Source organism: Musca autumnalis, unplaced genomic scaffold (assembly GCF_047663935.1).
Source record: "Musca autumnalis isolate F117 unplaced genomic scaffold, ASM4766393v1 scaffold_1, whole genome shotgun sequence".
Taxonomy (NCBI): Eukaryota; Metazoa; Arthropoda; class Insecta; order Diptera; family Muscidae; genus Musca; species Musca autumnalis.
In genome coordinates, this window is record NW_027411644.1 from 4,707,946 (window position 1) to 4,732,005 (window position 24,060).

General features: G+C 35.5%; 1 protein-coding gene and 1 non-coding gene across 6 annotated transcripts in view; one reads left to right on the forward strand and one right to left on the reverse strand.

Annotated features, from left to right (window-relative positions):
• Positions 1-23,812, forward strand: part of js (jiangshi) — a 71,783-nt gene extending 47,971 nt beyond the window's left edge. For all 5 annotated transcript variants that reach the window (XM_073961600.1, XM_073961560.1, XM_073961581.1 and 2 more), the window contains exons 4-7: positions 20,801-20,902; positions 21,092-21,242; positions 21,376-21,500; positions 21,561-23,812. In XM_073961600.1, coding sequence (XP_073817701.1) covers positions 20,801-20,902; positions 21,092-21,242; positions 21,376-21,500; positions 21,561-23,150 — 1,968 coding nt within the window. In that variant the 3' untranslated portion in view covers positions 23,151-23,812. The remainder of the gene's footprint in view (positions 1-20,800; positions 20,903-21,091; positions 21,243-21,375; positions 21,501-21,560) is intronic.
• On the reverse strand, positions 9,585-9,657 carry TRNAF-GAA (transfer RNA phenylalanine (anticodon GAA)). Its single transcript has one exon. It is a non-coding gene; the product is annotated as a tRNA-Phe (tRNA).
• Positions 23,813-24,060: the final 248 nt, after the last annotated feature.

The window sequence follows — 24,060 nt, forward strand, 5'->3', positions numbered from 1 at the left end:
ATATGAACAAGAAAATTATTTTTTAATTTGTTTTGTGGCATTAGTATTGCTGAAAATATTGGAACGTTTATGCGACTTCCCTCGCCATAAAAATTACCATTGTAATTTGGAACTGAAGGACCACTTGCCACACAAATTTCAAAGTGGCAGCATTTTAGGGCGGAATATTATCACAAATGCTCTAATTTGCTGCACAACCGAAAGACACCATTTGGTTGGTGAATAAAGCATTCTTGTGAATTTTCAGAGCCTTGTTTTCGTTTAGACAGATAAAATACATACACACATTGCCCCTTGCATTCATTTTTATACCTTTAGCTTTTTGGCTAAAGGGGCTATGTACACTTTGATACTACCAACAATGTGCCTCATCGAAGTAATCGTTGAAGATCCCAAATATGCTTGGACCGAATCTGTTTTAGAACATTTGGAGTAGATTTAGCCATGTCCGTCCAACTGTCTGTCTTTTTGGCTGGTGCGCACGATAACTCTCGAACAAAGCAACCGACCGGGTCCAAAATTTGACATTCGTAAACATAATTTAAGTTCGAAGATGTGCCATATCGGTCAACTCCTTCCGGTAAATCCGCCACAAAAGTTCAAATTTTCGCTAAAATGGTGCGCACGATAACTCTCGAAGGGAGTAACCGAATTGGTCAAACCTTTGTATATGGTAATATTACATCCAGGCATAGAGTGGATTCGAAAACGGACTATATCGTTCCACTACTTTGGGTAACTGAAGTTTAAGAGCTCCTATCGGATCGTTTTGAAACCTTTTCAGCCGGTTATCCTTGCGGCCACATTTACGACGGTACAATTTTTTCGGAGCAAGTCCATACTTCCTAAGATAATGACCTAAAATCTTCAAGGAACCTTGGCTGCACCAACTAAAATGGCAAATCCGCATGATATCTCTCGCAGGGATTTTGATTGGTCCAAACCTTGCACATCATATTTCATCTAGCCATGTATCAGGTTGGAATATGGGTTATATATGTCCAGTTCTTCGGGTACCTCCCACATAACGTTTGGAAAAAGTGAAGTTTAACAGCTCGTCTCGGATCGTTTTGAAATTTTTTCCAAAAAGTTCTTCTTGCGGGCCCTGTTACGACGGCACAATTTTCTTCGGGGGCCAGTCCATATATCTTGAGATAATGGTCCAAAATACGTAAGATAACCCTCCAAGAAAGAAACTGATTTGGTCCAAACGTTGTACATCGTATTTTTTTACAGTCCCGAATTATGTCTGAATATTGACTACATCGGACCACTCTTTTGGGTACCTCCCACACAAAGTTTCGAAAGAGTGTAGTTTAAGGAATCGTCTGGCATCATTTTAAAATTTTTGGCAACATGTTGTGTATAAGGCCCTAATTAAAACGGTACGATATTTTTCGGTTCCAAATCTATACTTCCTGAGAAATTAGCCCAAAAACTCAAAAAACTCCTATAGACGTCAGAAGTGTTGTGTTTGCTTCCTTTCTTTAGGTCCGAGGCTGATGGTATATCTTTGTCCGCACAGCTGAATGATACGTTCTAAATTGTTAAGATGATATTTTAATATTTTTATTTTCATCGAATAAAACTTGAACCGTAGATGTAGCAATGTAGGGAATTCCACGTTTTCTAACCAATTTCTATGGAATATCCCATATGGATGTGTGTAACTATGAAGTGACGATGTAATTCTAGTTGTTATTGAACACAATCGCTGTGATCAACTCATTATTGATGTTGTTGTTGTTGATGATGTGTACTTGAAATGGTTGGTATTCTTCACCCACATTTAAAGTAACGCTTCAATGGAACATTCACTCTTTGTGTTACAGAAGTCTATTGAAGATCTGATGATGATGATGATGACGATGCTGTTGATGGTATAACGATTCAGACTGATAGTAGTTTGGTTACGGTGGCACTTAAGTGCTTTCTGATGATTTTGTGACGAAGAGGTGACAAATGAAAAGAAACGTTTATGACCACAATTAAATACTTAGTCTATTATGGTTTATTATTGATCACCAGTTGACATTTAGTAAAGAAGAAGAAAAAAACGCAGACTAAACTGCAATAACAACGATTATATACGGAGTATGGAATGAATGAGTACATAATACATACATATGCATGTATTTACCCATGTTTGTAAAGAGATGAGTATATTGAACAACTGAAATAAATCCATAAAAGGAATTCTAGTGAAACAGCTCAAAATACCACCGAACCAACCCCAAAGAATAAATGTTGATGCGATGCGATGCGTATTTTGGAAATGTCACTGGAGAGGCGACAGACCAAACGACCATTATGATCGCTTTACACTGAATGCATCGAATTCGTTCCACTGGCTGGGGGTAATAATTTATGTATTTGTGGCTTTCAATTTTCAGTGCAAATTGCCAAGTGTTTACATTTTGTCTCCAAGTTAATTTCATGCTTCATCGCTCCTCTTCCATAAATGGCAAACACGCAATATGACAAAACAATGTTCTTTTCCAAGGAAGCAAATGCCAAAGTATGTCTTAATTACGGATTGTAGGAGTGAAGCCGAAACCGTGTTGTGCTTTATAAGGGATGCTGGGGTACATTTTGCTGTTTTTATTTTCATAGTTGCTGTGACATTTTAGGGAGCGCATAATGCAGTTCGTGTTCCAGCTTACGCTCTTACAATAATGGCAGTTGTAATTCATTGTTTACAGAAGAAGAAAATTAATTTATTACAACTAAGTTCAATAAAATACTACTAATATACTAATATTTTCAACTTGAGTTGAACAATTGTCGAGACATTGACACAATCAGAAACATTTTAGATAGTAGGGATACGTAAAATCGATTTCGGTTAATCGATTAATCGATTATTAGCCGTAAAATTGCTAAAAATCGTAGTCGACTATTGACTGTGCGAAAACCGGATAATCGACTTTCAGAAGACGGAGTGAACTATTATTCGTAGTCAACCATTAGTCGTAGTCTATTATTATTCGTAGTCGACTATTAATCGTGATCGACTATTAGTCGTAGTTGACTATTGGGTGTGCTAAAACCGCGTAATCAACGGAACTTTTTTGTATACATATAACCATCACGGATCACATCAACGAAAATGGTCGATTATATTCGATTATAATCGCTTTTCGGCGATTAACGATTAATCGAAAGTCGACTTTTAGGACACTCTCATATAATCGACTAACCGAAAATCGAGTTTTAAGTTTTTCACGAAAACCGAATAATCGAAAAATCGATTATTGCATTTCATTGCGTATCCCTATTAGATAGGAGAAGACAAGCTTTATTTAGAAGCTAACAATTGCTCTGTTTGAGAACCTGCAAAAGTCTACTATTTTGAAATTTTTACAAATTTATATACCCTCAGCATTTATGCTGACGTGGGTATATCACGAAACATTTCCAATAATGTCTTTTCCATTTAAAAAAGTGAAACATCAATGATTTTTGGTACATAGATTAAGAAAAAATCCCAATTCCAAATCTGTTTTTGTAGCCAAATTTGATCGTTGCGAGCAAAAGATATAGATGTATTTAATAATAAAAAAAAACTAAAAAATCGCGGCTTAATATAATAAGCCGTTATATGCTATTAACGTTTACAGAATTTATACCCTTTACGATGATGAACAAATATTATCATATCCGCCGATCTACTTGATGGATTTGGACGCCCCCTGGCTTATTAGATTCACAATGCAAAAAAACTCAATTTTCGCGGGTTTCCATGGAAATCGTATGACAGTTGTAAATTTTAAACCAAACAAGTAAAAAAGTGTCAGTCGGCTTTGCCGACAGAGATATACCCTCAGCCTGTTTATATTGAAATAATTTTTCCCAAAAACGTATGTATTTAGGGGTTTTTAAAAATATTGGGAATTTGAACCGACAAAAATGTTCATTAGGATTAGAGATCAAAAGTTTTGCGGAGGAGATAATAAAAGGAATGGATCTACATTGACCATTATGGAAGTGGATTTCCAGCCACTACATATGGTGTCATAGGGGGCCTATACACCCTTCGAGATGTTTGCTCAAGAAGTATGGACTTGCCCCTGAAAAAACGTTTACGATCGTAATTGAGGCAGCGAATGCAAGTTGCTTCAACAAAAATCAAAGTGATTCGATAGCAGGTCTTAAAGTGAACTTATCCGAAATTTTGTGTGGGAGGTACCGGATGGAGTGGACAAATATAGTTCATATTTGAACTTGATCTATATCTAGTAGATATATTAGGATGTGTAAATTATGGACCAATTCGGCCACTCTCTTCAAGAGTTACCGCATGAACAAATTTTCCAAACATTTTTGAACTTTTGTGGGGGAGGTACCTGAAGGAGTGGACCGATATGTCTTATCTTCAAATGTAAACTATGTTTGGACAATATATTACTTACGCCAAATTTTGGACCGAATCGGCAGATCCGTTCTAGAGTTATCTTGCGCTCCAACCGCCTCACACGGTGTCATACGGGTTTTTTGCACCTTTCAGGCTATATTCTCAGGAAGTATGGATATGCCCCTAATGAAACTTGTACCGTCGTATAGAGGGCAGTGAATACAAGTTGCTAAAGCAAAAATCAAAGCGATTCGAGAGATGTTCCTAAACTGAACTTTTCCAAAATTTTGTGTGGGAGGTACCCGACGGAGTGGACCGATTGAGTCCATATTAAAACCTGATCTAAGTCTGGTACACGCTCCACGATGGGCAAAGTATGGACCAAATCGGTTACACCCTTCAAGAGTTATCGTGCGTACAAATTTTCCGAACATTTTCGAACTTTTGTGGGGGAGGTACCGGAAGGAGTGGACCGATATAGCTCATCTTCGAACTTAAACTAAGTTTGGACAAAATATTACGAAAGCCAAAATTTGAACCGAATCGGTTCATCCCTTCGAGAGTTATCGTGCGCTCCAGCCAGACAGACAGACAGACAGACGGACGGACATTGCTCAATGGACTCCAAATTGTCTGAAACACATTTCGTACAAACATACTTGGGGTCTAAAACCATTATTTCGATGAGGCACATTTTGCCCGTATGAAAGTGTATATACCCTTCATAGCCTAAAGGCTGAGGGTATAAAAATAGCTTTTTTTTTAAAAATTTACGCACAAAAATTTCTACCCGGTTAGAGCAAAAATTCAAAAAACACAATTTTTCAGTTTTCAAAATTTCAGCATCCGTTTGACGTAGATACATTGGATATATTAAAAAGTCATACATTAGAAACCTTATCTTTGAAGTGTATTCTTCAAGTTCTTCTTTGAACATTGAGGTCTTCATTGTGTCGTAAAGCCATTTACTGGAAAACAAGTAAAAAAGTATCAGTCGGCTTTGCCGACAGAGATATACCCTCAGCCTGTGTAAGTTTAAACATTTTTTTCCCAAAAAACGTATGTATTTAGTGGGTTTCAAATTTTTGGGTGTATGTACGAACCGACAAAAATGTTGATTAGGATTAAAGTTCAAAAGTTTTGCGGAAGAGGTACTTTAAGAAATGGACCGACATATACCATGGGGGTGCCATAGGAGGTTTTTACAACCTTCGGGCTTTTTTCTCAAGAAGTATGGACTTTCCTCTGAAAAACTTTTACCATCGTAATTGAGGCAGCGAATGTAAGTTGCTTCAACAACAAGTAAAAAAGTATCAGTCGGCTTTGCCGACAGAGATATACCCTCAGCCTGTGTATATTCAAACAATTTTTTCCCAAAAAACGTATGTATTTATGGGGTTTTAAAAATTTTTGGATGTATGAACCGACAAAAATGTTGATTAGGATTAAAGATCAAAAGTTTTGCGGAGCAGATACTAAAAGGAATGGATCGACATTGACCATTATATATGTAAGTGGAACTCCAGCCACTACATATGGTGCCATAAGGGTTTTTTACACCCTTCGGGCTGTTTGCTCAAGAAGTATGGACGTGCCCCTGAAAAAAATTTTACCATCGTAATTGAGGCAGCGAATGAAAGTTGCTTCAACAAAAATCAACGTGATTCGATTGCAGGTCTTAAAGTAAACTTATCCGAAATTTTGTGTTGGAGGTACCTGATGGAGTGGACAAATATAGTCCATATTTGAACCTGAATTATATCTGGTAGATATATTAGGATGTGTAAAGTGTGGATCAATTCGGCCACTTCCTTCAAGAGGTAGCGTACGAACATTTTTTCCGATCATTTTTGAACTATTGTGGGGGAGGTACATGAAGGAGTGGACCGATATGGCTTAACATCGAACTTAAACTATGTTTGGGCAAAATATCACTAAGGTCAAATTTTGGACCGAATCGGCAGATCTGTTCGAGATTTATCTAGCGCTCCAACCACCTCACACGGTGTCATAGGGTTATTTTGCAACTTTAGGGTTTTTTTCTCAGGAAGTGTGGACTTGCCCCTGATAAAACTTATACCGTCGTATAGGGGGCAGTGAATACAAGTTGCTAAAATAAAAATCAAAGCGATTCGAGAGCAGGTCCTAATCTGAACTCGAAGGAGTGGGCCGATTGAGTCTATATTGAAACATTATCTAAGTCTGGTACACATTTTACGATGGGCAAAGAATGGACCAAATCGGTTACTCCCTTCAAGAGTTATCGTGTGCACAAATTTTCCGAACATTTTCGAACTTTTGTGGGGGAGGTACCGGAAGGAGTAGACCGATATATACCATCTTAATAATTGAACTAATTTTGGACAAAACATTACGAAAGCCATATTTTAGACCCTATCGGTAGATCCAATTGAGAGTTATCTTGCGCTCCAACCACTACACACGGTGTCATAGGGTTTTTTTTAAACTTTCAGGCTTTTTTCTCAGGAAGTATGGACTCGCCCCTGATGAAACTTATAGCATCGCATGGGGGCAGTGAATACAAGTTGCTACAACAAAAAACAAAGCGATTCGAGAGCAGGTCCTAAACTGAACTTTTCCGAAATTTTGTGTGGGAGGTACTCGAAGGAGGGGACCGATATAACTCATCTTCGAACTTAAACCAAGTTGGACAAAATATTACGAAAACCAAATTTTGGAACGAATCGGTTACTCTTCCAAAAGGGCAAAATGTGCCTCATCGAAATAGTGGTTTTAGACCCCATGTATGTTTGGACGAAATCCGTTTCAGAGCGCACGATAACTCTCCAACGGATTAACCGATTTGGTCCAAAATTTGGCCTTCGTAATATTTTGTCGAAATTTAGTTTAAGTTCGATGATGTGCCATATCTGTCCACTCCGGTAGCCGATTTGGTCCATACTTTGCAAATCGTGAAATTTATACCAGACACAGATGAGGTTCTAATAGGGCTCTATCGGTCCACTCCTTTGAGTACCTCTTAACAAAATTTCGGATAAATTCAGTTTAAGGCATGCTCTGGAATAGCTTTGATTTTTGTTGTAAAAACTTGCATTCGCTGCCCCCATTACGATGGTACAGGTTTTTTTCAGGGGCAAGTCCATAATTCCTGAGAAAATAGCCCGAACGTTGTAAAACACCCCCATGGCACCATGTGTAGTGGCTGGCACTAAATTTGGCCTTCGTGTTATTTTGTCGAAACTTAAAATTTTATGTTTTGTGAGTAAAATATACAAAAAAATGTCAGACCCCGGGTTCCCCCTGGCTACGTCAGTGCCTTCGGGTACCACCACCACAAAAGTTCCGAACTTTTCGCTAAAATAGTACACGCTATATCTGTCGAACGGGGCAACCGATTTGGTCAAGACTTTGAATCTTTTATTATTTTTTTCAATTGTAGTTTAACTTCGAAAATGCCCCATATCGGTCTTCTCCTTAGGGTAGCTCTACCACAAATTTTCCACATTTATGTTTACGGTTTGTTCGAATATCCTTTGGTAATTAATTCCGATGCTACTCCTTGTGGACTTGTTTACAGCGATATTATTTTTTCATGGGCAAGCCCATGTTTCCTGTCGTAGTGGTCCAATACCTCTAAGTTATACGGTAACCAGCTCAAATGACTGTAGGGAAAAGAAAGGATTTGCAAAATAAGATCCATTTCCAAAATGAACCATGCCTATGAATTCCCTCAAGTACCTCCTCTGCAACACTTTTTGAGCTTTAATCCAAGTATATACTTTTGCCGGCAAGTTCGTACGTCCAAAACGGTCCACAAATTATGAAAATGATTTTGATTGTGTAGCCGGTATTAATGTACATAAGTTTTAAGTCATACAGATCGAGGGTATATCTCTGTCGGCAAAGCCGGCTGCTACTTTTTTACTTGTTCCTTTATAAATTTGATTGAAATTTAAAAAAATAGCAGATTCATGCAGGTTCTGGAACAGAGCATATATGTATGAATATCATCCATATTTTGCTTTAAATTCTATATAGAAATTCAGGAATGTACTTAAACCCTCCCTCCCCGGTATTTAATGCAATGTAACAGGGTTGGCTCTATTTTTTCGTAAATAGCGATTTGAAAGTAACAATTGAACCTTTATGTTATAAATATGCATAATTTACATTTTATTTATTACAAATAAAACAATAAATCAAATATTAAACAGAGAAGTGGAATTTTCTAACTAATTTTATTCATATGGATTTTAATAAAAATACAACATCTAGAAACGGCGTTGAATAATTGAATAGTAGGTATAATTAATTACAATACATAATCAATTGCATTCAAATGAACAACACCCATTGATCAATCAAAATCAGCAGCAGTGAACGGCAGGCAATAATCTTAGAATTTTCCATTTGCTTGTCATTTAGAATTTGGACGAAACTCAAGGAAAACTTCTCTTGTAAAAGAATAAACGGAAAACATCGAAAATCTTGAATTGATTGTGCAAGACGACAAGTTAGTTAACATTTACTCAAATCAGTAACAATTTCAATTTTTCAGTCAGAAGTAATAAAATGTAGCATCCACCGAACATAAATATGCTGAACGTTAACGTAAAATAATTTGTTTATGCCATCATAGGTAAAAAAGCAGCGGGGCGATGGTAGAAAATGAAGAGAACCGAAAAATCAATTTTCAAAACTATTTAAAAGTTAGTTTTGAGGCCGTTTAATACATGAAATGCATAACAAATGACTGTTACGCTTTTCTAAGTAGGAGTATTAAGCAGATTATTTCGAAATTGAGTTTGAAAATGAATAGACAGAAGTAGCATTTACAATTTTACAAATTAAACATGTAAAGTCTCCTCGGAATATTAAGTATTTATCTAATGATGGTACACTTATTGTATTTTGGTGTCAAAAGTATTGATTTTTTTGCAATAGAAAACTTAAAGAATACAACAACTAACCTTCGTTTAATTTTCATATTCATTTTTCGTCGTTTATGTTTAAGTTCAAGGTAACCCTGTCTCGATGTGTTAACGAGATAATAAATTGATGGTGATTTTTATTTGAAAAACACTTTTAAAGGCTTGGCTATCGCAACTAGATTGTCTTGGATTGTTAAGCCAAGCATTCCTTGGTTTTCAATAACAACAAAATATAAAAAATGTGTATATTGTATATTCAAAGTAAAATTCTTAGTCTTAAAATAAAATAAATAAATAAAAAAGAAAAAGATGAGTTCTGCCGAAACCCGGGATTGAACCGGGGACCTTTAGATCTTCAGTCTAACGCTCTCCCAACTGAGCTATTTCGGCACATGTCGATGAGATGACTAAGACGCTACAAATACACAGACATCACAAGTTGTTTTGATATTTTTAGTGGTACGATTCAGTCTGTGTGTATTTTTAGATGTGCATACACAAATGTACAGTGACGTCACTACTCAAAGCACGATAAGGGAAATATTTTCCGTTAGAGAAATGAGAAATGCGCGGTAGTGTGACTCAAATAGAATAACTCAATCACTCATTCTTTATATCCTCAGCACAGACTAATGAATTTATAGACGACGGATTACTCAATTTTTCCGCGGTCAAACCCGAAAACTCAAAAAAGTTCGAAGACGATTTTTGAAAAAATAGCAATATTTTCTTGAATATTTTTTCTGGAAAATATAGTACCTATCCAAAACTAACCCTATGTAGTCTTTTGCCACAACAAAATATTTATTAAATTGTACTTTTGGCATTTTATATTGAGTTTCTTAGTTACCACACTCAATTCGAACATACTCGGTGAGAGCATTCCATCGTCTATAAATTCATTAGTCTATGTCCTCAGTATTTAGACTTACATATATACATACATAGGTATATCAGCCTACGTAAAAATACTTTAAAAAACATTTCCAATGGTTTCAAACGAAACATAACCCACTTTGGCCGAGCTCGCTGTTTAGTTTCGTTTTCGAAAAGCGAAAAGTTCTCAACTAACAACGGATCAGAAATATTTTTTTGGTACTTATACATACCATGCGTAAAAGATGTGTAAACACCATAACCATCAAAATTAAACCCTTTCCCTTCAAAAAAATTAACGTCTGCCGTCCCCTATCGCTAAGTTGTTCTTCTTATGAATATTTTTTGGAGCTCCAAGCATCGATTTTCATCAAATTCCAAGACCCTAATACAATTTTTTGCACAATAAATTTGTTCTTCCTAATATTTTGTCCTTAGTTTAATTTCAAAGATGGGTCATATCGGTCCACTCCTTGGGGTACCTCCACGATAACTCTCGAAGGCAGTAATCGATTGGTCCATACTTTGCACATTGTAAAATTTCTACGAGATTCCAATATGGATTCTATTGGTCCGCTCCTTCGGATACCTCCCATACAAAATTTCGGAAAAGTGAAGTTTAAAGCCTGTTCTCGAATGGGTTTATTTTTTTTTGCAACCATTTGTATTCGTTGCCCCCATTAGAACGGTGTAAGTTTTTTCAGGGGCAAGTGCATACTTCCTGAGAAAATGACCCAAAAGTTTTTAAAAAGCCTCTATGGCACCTTTTGCAGTGGCTGGAGCGCACGATAACTATCGAACGAATCAGCCGATTCGGTCCAAAATATGACCTTCATAATATTTTGTCCAGACTTCGTTTAAGTTCGAAGATGAGTCATATAGGTCCATTAATTTAGGTACCTCCCCACAAAATTTCAAAATGTTTCGCTATTATGATGCGCACGATAACTCTCTGCATATCGTAAAGTTTCTACGAAACATATATCCGCTTAAAATATGGACTATATATCGACACCTCCAAATAATAGTATGCTAAGTCTAAAAAGTGAGTTTTAGAGGAGAAGCTCTCAAAGTTTGGAAATTTTTTTGAACTTCAGTACAATGCTAAGTCAATATTTTTTTATTTAAGATAAAGGACGTTAAATATAAAAATGTGAATAACTTGAAAACATGCTAAGTCGACTTAGCATACTATTGTTGGGAGGCGTCGATATGTCAACTCCCAACAACATTTCGGAAAAGTGAATTTTGAGATCACCTTCCGAATCGTGTTGATTTTTCTTGCAACAGGTTGCACTCAAGGCCGCTATTACGATGGTACAAGTTGTTTGAGTGGCAAGTCCATACTTCATGAGAAAATTACTCGAAAACTGCAAAAAAGTCCCTACGGTCAGCAAGCACCACCTTCGAATTTCAACACCAGCCACGCGCACGCCAACTCCTGAACCGAATACTGGGTTGGTTCACACTTTGCATATCGTAATATTTCTTCGAATATTAAAATTAGAAAATATATGCTACGCACGATATCTCATAAACGGAGCAACCGATTTGGTCCAAACTTAGGATCTCGAAATATTTTGTGTAAACATAGTTTATGTTCAAAAGTGGGTTTATGGGGTTTGGGGTAAAATCCACACAAATGTTCAACATTTTTGTGCGTTTAAGTGTCTGTTCGAGGATCCTTTGGACATTTTTACTGAATGTACTCCTAGTGGCCCTGTTTATGACTCCTAAAATAAGACTCACCATTCCTTTAGATACCTCTCCCGCAAAACTTTTAAGCTTTAATCCAAATCTATATTTTTCTCGGCAAGTTCATACACCCAAAATTCTGAAATCTTCTAAATACGTAATTTTTTTGGAAAAAAGTGTTTCAATTCACACAGGCTGTGGGTATATCTCTGTCGGCAAAGTCGACTGATACTTTTTTACTTCTTCAAGTAGTCATTCACCCGAACAGCTTTCTTGTAGATAGGCTTGTGGAGTCCTGACTGACATGAGGTTCGAATTTCAATGCCCTCCGCGGAATTCTGGTGGCAGACCGTTGCTGCTTTGACACTCCTAGACAATGGAACTGCAATCTGTGATGATGAGGGTATGGGTCAATCATTAGTTTATGTTTAAGATTTGTTTATTTGAGAAGCGGTATTACCAACATCCAGATGTTGCCACCGATGGTTATTAATATGCCAATCAAGACTGACTGGGTATAAACTTCTATGCACAAACACCACTAACACATGACTTCAGGCGATAAAAATCATTGTACATGGAAAATTTCGCATATGTAAGTACGTGTGTGTGCGGGGAAGTTACTACATTAATTTTCCAGTCAAACAAAAAAAGTTTTAGTGGGATTTATGGTTTTTTGTATTTTTTTGTGAACTTTACTCTTTTTACAGAGATTATCATTCTATTGCACATTTGCCATGAATGCTTACACGAAGTTGATTCCCAGATCACAGTTTCCAGGGCCCATCGCTAATTTTGTGTAAAAGGCAAGAAGTCCCTTAAATGAAGCCACAAACATTCGCGGTTGTAGAGCTACGCTGAAACGAATAGAAGAATAATAGTAGTTCACTGTGACATGTTTACGGCAAATTGTCAAATGAAATGACATCATCACATCCCAAAAAAGATCGATGTGATCTGATAGAGAAGTTAAATACAATTTTGTTGTTCGTGTGTTGTATAGCCTTTGGCTTTGTCATTATGACAGGTAAATTCAGTTGTTGAACGTATGAATTTATGATTGAATAAATTTTTATTGTAGGTAATGTTTTTACTGTTGTTAAAGAGATTTCCAAAAAAAAACTATTCCCTGGTTTTATATTTTAAACACCAAAGGTGAACATGCCATTAATTTACTCAAAGAGTGTCATAAACCGAAAAATTCAGTTTTCAAATTAACAATTTTTATTTTTCTACACATTCTACTTTATATTGTGTCGAAATTTTATTGTTGATATTAAAGTCAATGATTTACAGCTCATTTACAATGAAGTTTGGTTAGCTATATTCAAAAGATGATATAATTTATTTTATTTTATTTCTTTTATTTTGCTTTGACAGTGTCCGTTGTTTTCTTTTTTTCTTTTGCCTTAATTATCAAATAAATGTCAAGTCAGCAGTTTGACAGATTTTCCGCTTTTTACACCACGAAATTTGTCGAGCAGAAAGTAGTAAAAAAGAAAGCCATTTTGACATGCTCTCTCTTAAGTTTACTTATCTATCTTCCTTTCATTTTTTAAATTGGGAAGTTAAATTGGAAAGTTAAAATTCCATAGTCCATAGTAAAAGTAGCAAAAGAGGAAATAGTAAAGGAACGGAAAAATAATAGATCTGGCAGCAATGTCAAAAAAACAATCATGGCTGCATACAAAATAACAACAAACAAAATCAATTTCACTGTTTTTTTATTTTTTACTTCACTGCTTTAAATTTTTTATTATTTATTTTATTTTGTTTTATTTTATTTTATATTATTTTATTTTATTTCGCGCGTTGTTTTCTTTTTTCTTTTGCCTTAATTATCGAATAAATGTCAAATCAGCAGTTTGACAGATTTTCCACTTTTTACACCACGAAATTTGTCGAGCAGAAAGTAGTAGAAGAGGAAGCCATTTTGGCATGCCCTCTCTTAAATTTTGCTTCAAGTTTTACTACTTTTTGGGGTTAATAGCAAAACTGGTAAAACTTTAAGCAACTTTAACGTAAAGGAACAAAGCTAATATTAGATTTTGCAGAAATCTAAATTATATGTTCCTTATTAAACTTAGCTTTAATTTGTTATATTTTATTACCCATCATAATATATAGTCCTGATGCTGTTTGAGTTACAACAACCAACAAAGCCATAAATGTACATTTGTTAAATAAAATGTTAAACTCAGAAAAGTTGCAATATCATGTACCGCTGATGTACTGATGTACTAGATGTTCATAGCAATAAAATAGGCAAAATATTAACTTTGTTTGCTATGTGACAGATACACTGCGGAGAAGCTGCACAGATGCATTTAGTGAGGCAATCCTCTCCCAGAGCTCACACTTTTCATATTCACCCATTAAAAACAAAACAGCTTTATAATTATTAAGCTTTCATAGTAAGATGAAAATAAATACGACATGTACATATGTAGGTACTAACATAGATCATTTTGACTCTTGCGTTGAGGAAATTTGGGGAATCAACCTCAGATATTGACATAAATGGCTGTATCCTTAATGATCATAACAAATTAAGTTAGAAAATTGTTAGCTATTTCGATTGCAATAGTTGCTTTAGTACATTTTCTATACACACAGACACCATAAAATTTCTAGAGTCACGCCAAAATCATGTATATTAGGACCTATATGACATATACATACATATGTACATATATTTTCACTTTACTATAACCGTAGACCTCTCCCGCATGTTAACATACAATATCAAGAACCCATGGCTTAATTTTAGTTTACAGTACTAAAAATACGTAATTTTACAAAGTCGGATCCAAGTTTTCAATATTTTTCAAATATATATTCACCACAAATTTAGCAAAAACTGTTTAAATCGAGTGCACAACATCTTCTGGGCGAAGAGAAACTAACAAGTAAAAAAGAGTCAGTCGGCTTTGCCGACAGAGGTATACCCTCAACCTGTGTGAATTGAATCACCTTTTTCCAAAAAACATATCGTCATCTGAAATGCCCAAAGACGTAATCCTCAACGTAACCCTTTGAGGGTTACGTCTTTGGCCATTTCAGGTGACGATATGTATTTAGGGGGTCTTCAGAATTTTGGGCGTATGAACTTGCCGACAAAGATATGGATTAGGATAAGATCTCAAAACTTTTGCGGGGGAGGTGCCTAAAGGAATTGACCGTCTCGACAGGATCATTATACCAGGGAACATTTGCTACTCTACTCTTTCGGCAAACTTCCGCAGAGTATTTCAAAAATTTTCAGCGAAGTGCAGTTTAAGACCTCCCTGGATAAGCTGTGTATGCTTAAGACCTCAATGATCATGGCATCACTTCCTTAATGCTTATAATTTAGTTATAAAAAATATGAAATAAATGAAAAGAACTCTCTGCAAACGCTTTGCTTTTTTGCAACAAGTGTTCTCGGGGCCCCTATTACTACAGTACAAGTTTTTCAGAGACAAGTCTATACTTCCAGAGAAAATGGCCCGAAAGCTGTAAAGAACACCTAAGGCAATCATGTGTAGTGGCTAGTGCGCACGACAACTTTCGAACCGGATACTGCGTTGGTCCAAACTTTATTTATCGCTATCATTCAGTGAGCCTTATATATACAAAATTCGAAGATGGTGATTTTCGGTCCATTTCTTCTGGTATTTTCCCCCAAATTTCAAGAATTTTAGCTAAAGTGATATGCGCGAGTTTTCTTGAACGGAGCAACAGATTTGGTCCAAACTTTGGATTTAGTAATATTTTTTCCAAACTTACTGGGGTACCTTCCTTACAAACCTTCAAAATAGTTGTTTAAGTGCAGTTTAAGGTCTATTTGAGGATCTTTAGACATTTTTACTGAAGGTATTCCTTGTGTTTAGAGCGGTATTATGTTTTTCGTGGGCAAGTCCATATTTCCTGAAAAGTTGAAAATTATACTGTGGCGAACTGAAATGACTGGTGGGTGCAATATCTTTTAAAAGGAATGACTCCCAAAATAAGATCTACTCCCAAAATGAACTATGTCGATCCGGTCCATTTCTCCATCCCTCCTCCGCAACACTTGTGATCAATGATACAAATCCATATTTTGTTTGCAAGTTCATACGAACGAAAATGGCTACAAATTTCTGAAAATCTCCTAATACATAGTTTTTGGGTTTAAGGATTTTGGCTGTGTAGCCGCTATTCGATCTGTCTATAGATGAAAGTCTCAATTCACACATGCTCAGGGTATATTCCTGTCCGCAAAGTCGAGTGGTACTTGTTGATATTTTGACGAAGAAGAGCCTGTTTCCGATCAGTTTTTAGATTTCGTTTGTCGTCACAAAGTCCTTTACCGAAGGAGGAAAGATTAACATTTCCAGAAATGTGCATCCATTGAAAGTACTTCCCAAAATACAATTGCTGTGGGTTTCTATGACGTTTCTTCTGGTTTTATTCAAACAGTAATCGACAGAAAAATCCCTGGAGATGAAATTCATTGTAATTTTGAAATATTGGAAATAATATGTAATAAATCAATATATCACCAATATTTTTGAAAATTTAACATAGCTGAAGCCAAGGTTTACCCTTTTAGAGCACGCGACTTGTGATTGTATATTATGCAAATAAAAAATTTTCGGATAAGATGAAGTGTTTTTGGAAGTGTCAAAAAATTTTCGATTTTCCTCTCAAAGTAAAAGTAGATGCCAACTAAATAAGGATAATCTCACTAATGTATTTCTTTTCAAAATTTGATATGCTTCTACCATTAAATGATGCTGACAATTTGAAGCCAGATTAACAGTGTTTTTTGAAATTTTCTTCTAAATTCATTCCGCAAACTGTTTTTTTTTAAAAATTCATATATAGGATTGTAGAACTCGCGATTCTGAGTTATTTGATATATGTGTCGTGAATGTAGTCTACACAGCTTCATAGAAATCTGCATCCAAATGCGGAAATTTTGTGCGAAAATGTTTCTAAAAATCATATTTTCGGGTCTAATAATTGCAATTGTCATTTCAATACCTCGTACTCGATTGCACATTTTGGTTTTTTACGTTCCGGATCCAATAAATCATTCCCCGTGAAAATCCATCTACTAAAACGCGAGTTACGAAAAAATTCCAAAGTAGAAAAATTGTTTTTGAAAATATCGCGTATTTTATCGAAAACTAGTGCAGCATCTTCGTTTTAGCTGAAATAGAGATTTGAAAACTTTACTGATAATGGAGCTACATTAATTTTATCCCAAAAAATAGTGTGTGATGCTACATCCACGGTTCTTGATTGATCGCCTTGAAATAGATATATATCGATATACAGTGCTGCTCAAAACATTTGCAACTGGAGTGACTAGTTCATATTTTATATAGTTCTGAGGTAGTTTGTGGATTTAAAATGCCAATATTTTGTAGATTGATTGTTTATTGAATAGTTTTTAAAGTTTTAAAAATTAATTTGCAAAAATTTCACTTATTTTACAAAAAATATACAAAACAAAGCTCGAACTCACTTTTAGTTCTGCTCAAAACATTTGCAACTGAGAAAATTTAATTCAAAATCTGAAGAAACTATTTTTGTTTTGATAATATATTGTGAATTAAACATTTTATTTATTATCTGGAGACATCGTAAAGGAAACCAGTTAACTAAATAAATTAATATATCCTTTGGAATCCTGTGCTCTAAGGATAATTGTTAAATACCAAGGTTTTATTCGATATTTAATAGTCTAGAGTCCAGATTAGAGTCCCGGAACCTCCCATATGAATTTAGATTACTAAAGCTGATTGGGTACTATAGGAACTTAAACATATTTTCAAAAAATTACTAGTTTTACGTGGTTATATATACGTTTAGAAGCGGTATTATGCCAAAACATTCTGTTATACGACAATTCTGGAGTGTACATGTTGAGATTTTGACATGCTACCTGTCCGGTTACTTCTTGGATCTGATAAATATCTCGACCTCATGTATCCTGTACCATTTCTGTCCATAAAAATATCTCCAGGGCAATATAAAACACCTTCTACATTTTTGGTCAACTTTTTCCTAGAAGGGGACAAGTTTTATTATCTTTCGTTCTGGTGATCAATCAAATTTTTTCAAGTCATATAACTTAAATATTGATTTATATCGAGGAGAAGTACTCGGTTTCACTACTCCAAGAACATAACCACACATTTTTGCATAATTTCTATGAAAAACTCCGTTTTTCCTGGAAATTACAGTTTTCCCAAAATTTGCCTATTTTGGTATACCGCTGTCCTTGGTATGTATCGGAGGTGTTTGTATAGATTTATCGGTGTCAAGTCTTTTTTTAACATCTGTTAATGACCTCTGACAGATCTGCTTAATAATTCGTGTAATTATTTGATCATCTCCTGCAGTAGATGTTGTTGTCCTTGCATCTCCTTCCCATCATATGGCGATTTTAGTCCTTTTTACGAGGTATCCAGCTCTGTTTTAGATATTGTGATGTTCCTATGTTTATTTTTGGACCTCGTTGAATCCACAATTTTCAAAAGTTACCATTTTAGCAAAGCGTTGATAAAAATTTCTGGTCATAATTTAAGTTTTTCTTAAAAAATCAGGCATGTCTTGTTTTCGGCATACTTGTCTATCAAAAGTAAACATATGTGGGATAAAATGTACTCCTCATGAAAGCTTTTTGATCCTTTCTTCTGATTAAAAACAATTTTATGCCAATCAATACAAAAAACTCGTCAAAAATGAACTAATAGTTATTCGTACCACGGAGTTGCAAATGTTTTGAGCAGGCTAAAACATGTGTTCCTCCGATATTTCACAGATTTTTTAAACATAAGTGTTCATAACTGAATAATCCTTTTTTAATCTAGAAAATATGGTCAATAAAAAATTAAATAACAAAAACAAACATATATCAAAACTCAAAATGTCCCTAAAAATAGACTGAATGTGAAATAGGCATCTGAGTTGCAAATGTTTTGAGCAGCACTGTAGGTTTTCATGGTGAACACTGAAATCGGATGTGGACAAAAATTGTATGCACTTTGGGCAAATTAGCGATATTTTATAGGTTTTTAAATGCTAAAATGCAGTCGATGCTACTTCTTAGCCTCCAAATTAAATTTCGAAAAATATATACAACTTAAAAGATATGGTCTTTCTGTACATGAAAATCACATGCGGACAAAATGATTTTGATAGTTGCGCGATTTACACGTATTTTGAAATGCATATAAACTAAAATAGATTATTTGACCTCTCTTTCCATTTCAAAAGCAAAATGTGTTTATTTTATTGGGAGATTTAAGCAAAAAGAAGGAAGTATTCCTCTAGATTTTTCCAATATTTTCTACTGCATAATGCATGTGAAAAATTATTTTTTTGACCAACACATGTGTTTATTTCGGCTGTAACATCGAAACTATAATCCCAATCTGTATGATTTTAGTCTCAATTGATTCGCTGTGAATTTTTGATCCACAACAAATTTTTAGGAAAAAGTTGACTTATATTCAATAATTTATGCAATTTTATGTACATTTCGTGAATTCTGAGTAACATTTTACATGTATTATGCAATCTACTCGCTGAAGTCACTTCGAGTCGTAACAATTGTGCTCATTAAAATAATTAGCGTTTTTATAATATTTTCTTTCTTAAAAGCCGAAATAAAACCGCCATAACTTTTGTCCGCAACAACCAAAAATTGGTTCGCGAGCAGATTCGTACTGGCCATTTTTTTCCTAACCTATGTACCAAAAATCTTTGATGTAGCGCGAAAAAAAATTATCCTTTTTTATTGAAATGGAATATGAAATGCAGTCGGACCTCGATTATCCGTGATGGTCGGGAACGGAGGCATTACGGATAATCGATTTTTCCCGGATAAAGGAGGCAATGCTTTTATGCAGTTTTTGAACATATTTTGAAGTAAAAATGACATAGTATCGTACAATAATATTAAAATCTGCAATTTTTTTAGGTTTGTTACGGCAATCCACCAAAATTTTAAAAGATACTTAATATCATCATCATCATATTCATCTGAATTGACTTCGTCCCGTGGTTTTTGTGATACCATAAATACACAAATTGTAAAATACGGGAGAATTTCCAGTTCTTGTTTGTTTAGCTTTAGTTTGCTTAATCAAATTAATTGGAAAGTGTTCTTTGAATGCCGGATAATGAAGTTTATAACGAAAAATAGAGGAAATGAAACAAAGTCCAACATTTCTTTTCTATCACGGATAATGGAGGTTCCCGGATAATCGATTCACGGATAATCGAGGTTCAATGTAATTGATAATATTTTTGTGATATACCCTTGTGAGCATAAATGCTGAGGGTATAACGAGATTCATGTTAATGTTCACTCTGATATGTTGCATGAGATCTCTATGTAATATCAAAAACCAAAACTGCACCAAATATATTACAGACAAAGTATTTAATTAAATTTACGATGCGAACACGAAGTATTGTGTTTATGTATGTAGGTATCTCTCTACTCTCTCTCACATATTCAAATTTTTTACAGTGTAGACATTGTGATGCCCTTTATCCTGACATGCAAATAAATGCAAACGAATGCAATGAATGTAGCCAACCATCATAGCTGGGATAATTTCAACTCCCACTATAAATCAAGACTATAATGTCCCTACATATGTACGAGTATGCACATGCATATTAATATTTTTTTATGATTTTGTTGATATGCCCAGCGGACAACGATGTGACTGAATGACATTCTGACTGACAGCAATTAATCTTTCAACTCATAAATTAAATATTTATGCAAAAATGTGACCATTGTCTCGCTGCGGGTTTGAAGCCACAGATGAATGGATGATAGCCAGATTAGTTTTGATTTATGACTTCATTTGGCATTCGATACTAAGTTTATGATTTTGAATCATTACGACAGAATAAACTCTGTCTGCAGTGACTCTTTTTAATCATTTTCTTTTGTCATTTTTATTTTCAGAGCCAAAATGCAATTGGAGCTCATCGAACATTTGCAAAGACATCATTTTCTTGTTCGGGTCGACCGGCTGGCTATTATGCAGATATAGAGACTGGATGTCAGGTAAGATCAATTATTGAGAAATTTTTAGTAATATGTCTGAGGAGATTTATAAATTCTCCGAGTTTGAAAAGGGCTAGAGGTGTTCCATCCACTTAGCTAACCTTAAAAGAGCATTGTATGCGGATTCTTTATTACATTTTATTTATTTACCTCTTTTTTTAATTTTTTTTTTCGTGTATGCTTCAATAGGTTTACCACATGTGCGATGGCTTAGGACGACAATTTAGCTATTCATGTCCAAATACAACGTTATTCCAACAGCGGATGTTAATTTGTGATCACTGGTATATGGTGAACTGTTCGAAGGCTGAAAGCGACTATACAGCCAATTTGTTGATAGGTAACATCAAACAACCAAACATGTCATACAATGACACAATTATTGCAATCATATTTTGAAGTGATTGTGCCATCCATGAATTACATAATCCAATATGTCATTTTATTTTACCCAATTCTCTATTGCTTTGCAGGTCAAAGGGACAAACCATTCGTCAATGAAGAAGAGAATAATCTAAGAACCCCACGGCCTGATTTATTAGATCGTCCATATGCCCCTGATTATTCCGGAGAATCGTTTAGGAATCAATATCAAAAGGTATGTTAAAAGAATTTAGAATTTTTCAAAAGAATATCACACTAATGCTTTAAATTTCAGTCTCTGTCTTCGATATTGAATCAAATTTACGACAGTGATGCTCAAAAGAAAGAAAAATCGTCAATGAACCAGCCGAATCAACCTGCAGGTCAACAAAGATGGAAAATACCACCACCAAGTCGTTTAATTTTGCCACCTGCCTATGAACCTCAAATATCAGATTCTGTTGTACCGAGCACTACCAGAACACCCACTAGCCGGAATAGCTACTACAGCCCATCCAGCACAACAACGACAACAACCACACCGAAACCCTCAACATCACGAACTGTAACAGCAATTACACGATCACAAGGCTTGAAATATAATGGAGCTGCAGCTCTTCACCATCGCAATGATGAACATTTGCAATACGAACACGACGATCTGGGCACGAGTCACAGTACACGCTACAATACATCGGCCGATTTTAATTCAAATGAAGATCGAAACATCAAGAATCGTCAGAAAGCTACTCAAAGAAAAACCACCACAACAACGACAACTAGAGCACCCAAAACAACAACAACAACCACCGCAAAGACAACGACAAGAACGACTTTGAATCCAAACATAAAGGTTCCATCAAAGATTTATGAACCACCCTTACTATATCCCATCTATAATTTGGAGGAATCAAGCCCCACAAGAGCGACAACAACAACCACAGTTAGACCTTTCTTTAAAGCATCAACAGCATCACCCTTTATGACAAGGCAGACAACAACGACGACACCTGCTCCCCTTACAACAAGAGCTTCATCAAGGGCAACAACCATGCTTGGAAAACCTTTTACAAGAGCTCCGACACCATCATCAACAACGACGACGACTAATAGGGGCCTAAATCGTTTTGATGCCGACAAACTCAGCAAAGAGATCAGAACTCCAGCCCCAGCGCAAGGATTCAAGGCTCCTACACCCAGACCCACAGCCAGAACTAGTGACACCACCAAAACTAGTGTAGACAATGTGCCCTCCAAACACCTACTACCACCCTTAACAGATTTCGTACAACATGATGTGGCAACCACACAAGGCCCACCAATTTATTACGAATGGAAGGTGCCTTCAGATGGTCTCGAGCCACCAAAGAAAGAATCTCCGATTGGTGTAGATGGCCGAGAATACCCAGACGCAGTGATCGATTACAATTCGATTAGTGCAAGTGGCAATTTTGTACCGCTTAACAGTTTCGGCATCGACCAAACAAAATCCAATGATAATAGAGAAACATCACGAACACCATCTTCCAGATCGATTAAGGAAACAGGGCAACCGAACAACATAGTTACGACAAGGCAAAAAGTGACAACCACTACTACAACAGCACGTCCTCCAACACCCTCAACGAGTGGCCCAGTTATGCCAGAAGACATTTTTCAAATACGCAAGGAGCTCTCCGTTCCTGAATATGCATTTCCTTTGGAGAATATAGGTCGCACAGGTTACCTGGCCACAGATGTCTACAACTCGTTTCAGTTGAAAATACCCGAAAGAAGATCCGATACCGATGAACATCTCCACTGGTTTGGTGAAAATCCCAATTGCCCCGAATGCCATCCGTCCTATGTAATACCTGGTACATGTGAGCCATGTCTACGGAGATAGAAGTCATATCCCCAAATGTCCCTCGTGTAAATTACAAGTATTCCAATTAAAAATAATTTGAAATATAATTTCGAGTAAATGTCATTGAATTTGGTGGATATTTGGCTATTTGTCACTTCAAAAGAAATACAAACATATTTCGTACAAATGTCCCCGCCCCCAAAACACACACCCCCACACACCCTTTATTGTTAACTATTTTAAGTTATACATACCTACATACATACATATGTACTTATATTCGTAATTCCATTCCATATTAGTCTAATTCATAAATTCAGTTTCCTAGAAATGGAGTGGTTCTTGCCGAGTGCCACCACTACATGTTCAAAGAAAATGTTTTCACACTAAGGCCCATTTACATAGGTCGAAGGAAGTTGTGAGGCATCTATCCCTGTGTACATACATACAGACAAAGATGAAACGAAAACGGTAGCAAAAGCTTCTTGTGTACATAAGTTGTAACCTACACACACATACTTTGATCATCCATTTGTTTTTACATAAGTAAGAGCTCACTTATTTTAGTTTTAATTATCGATGTATGTGTATACCTATCTAATTATATCTACCTTAAAATTATATACAAACAAACAACAATTATGTGTACTTTTTATATGTATTAAGATTTTTTTGTTAATAAAATTAAATGAAAAAAAAAATAATTAATAATTAAGTTTTTGTTAAAGTATTTATTTAGAATAATTGTGTGGGTGGTATTTAAAATAATTAAAAGCTATAGAGAATAGTTAGATGATACATCCGTGGTGAGACGGTGTATGAAATGCGTCAAGTCCATCTAAATTATTTAGTCACGTTACAGATCGCAATGCTGAGCGGATAGAAACGGATTTTTTTTGTGTGGATGGGGTCCCAGAGAGAAAGAAACCTTTTCATTTTTTCAGCCCAT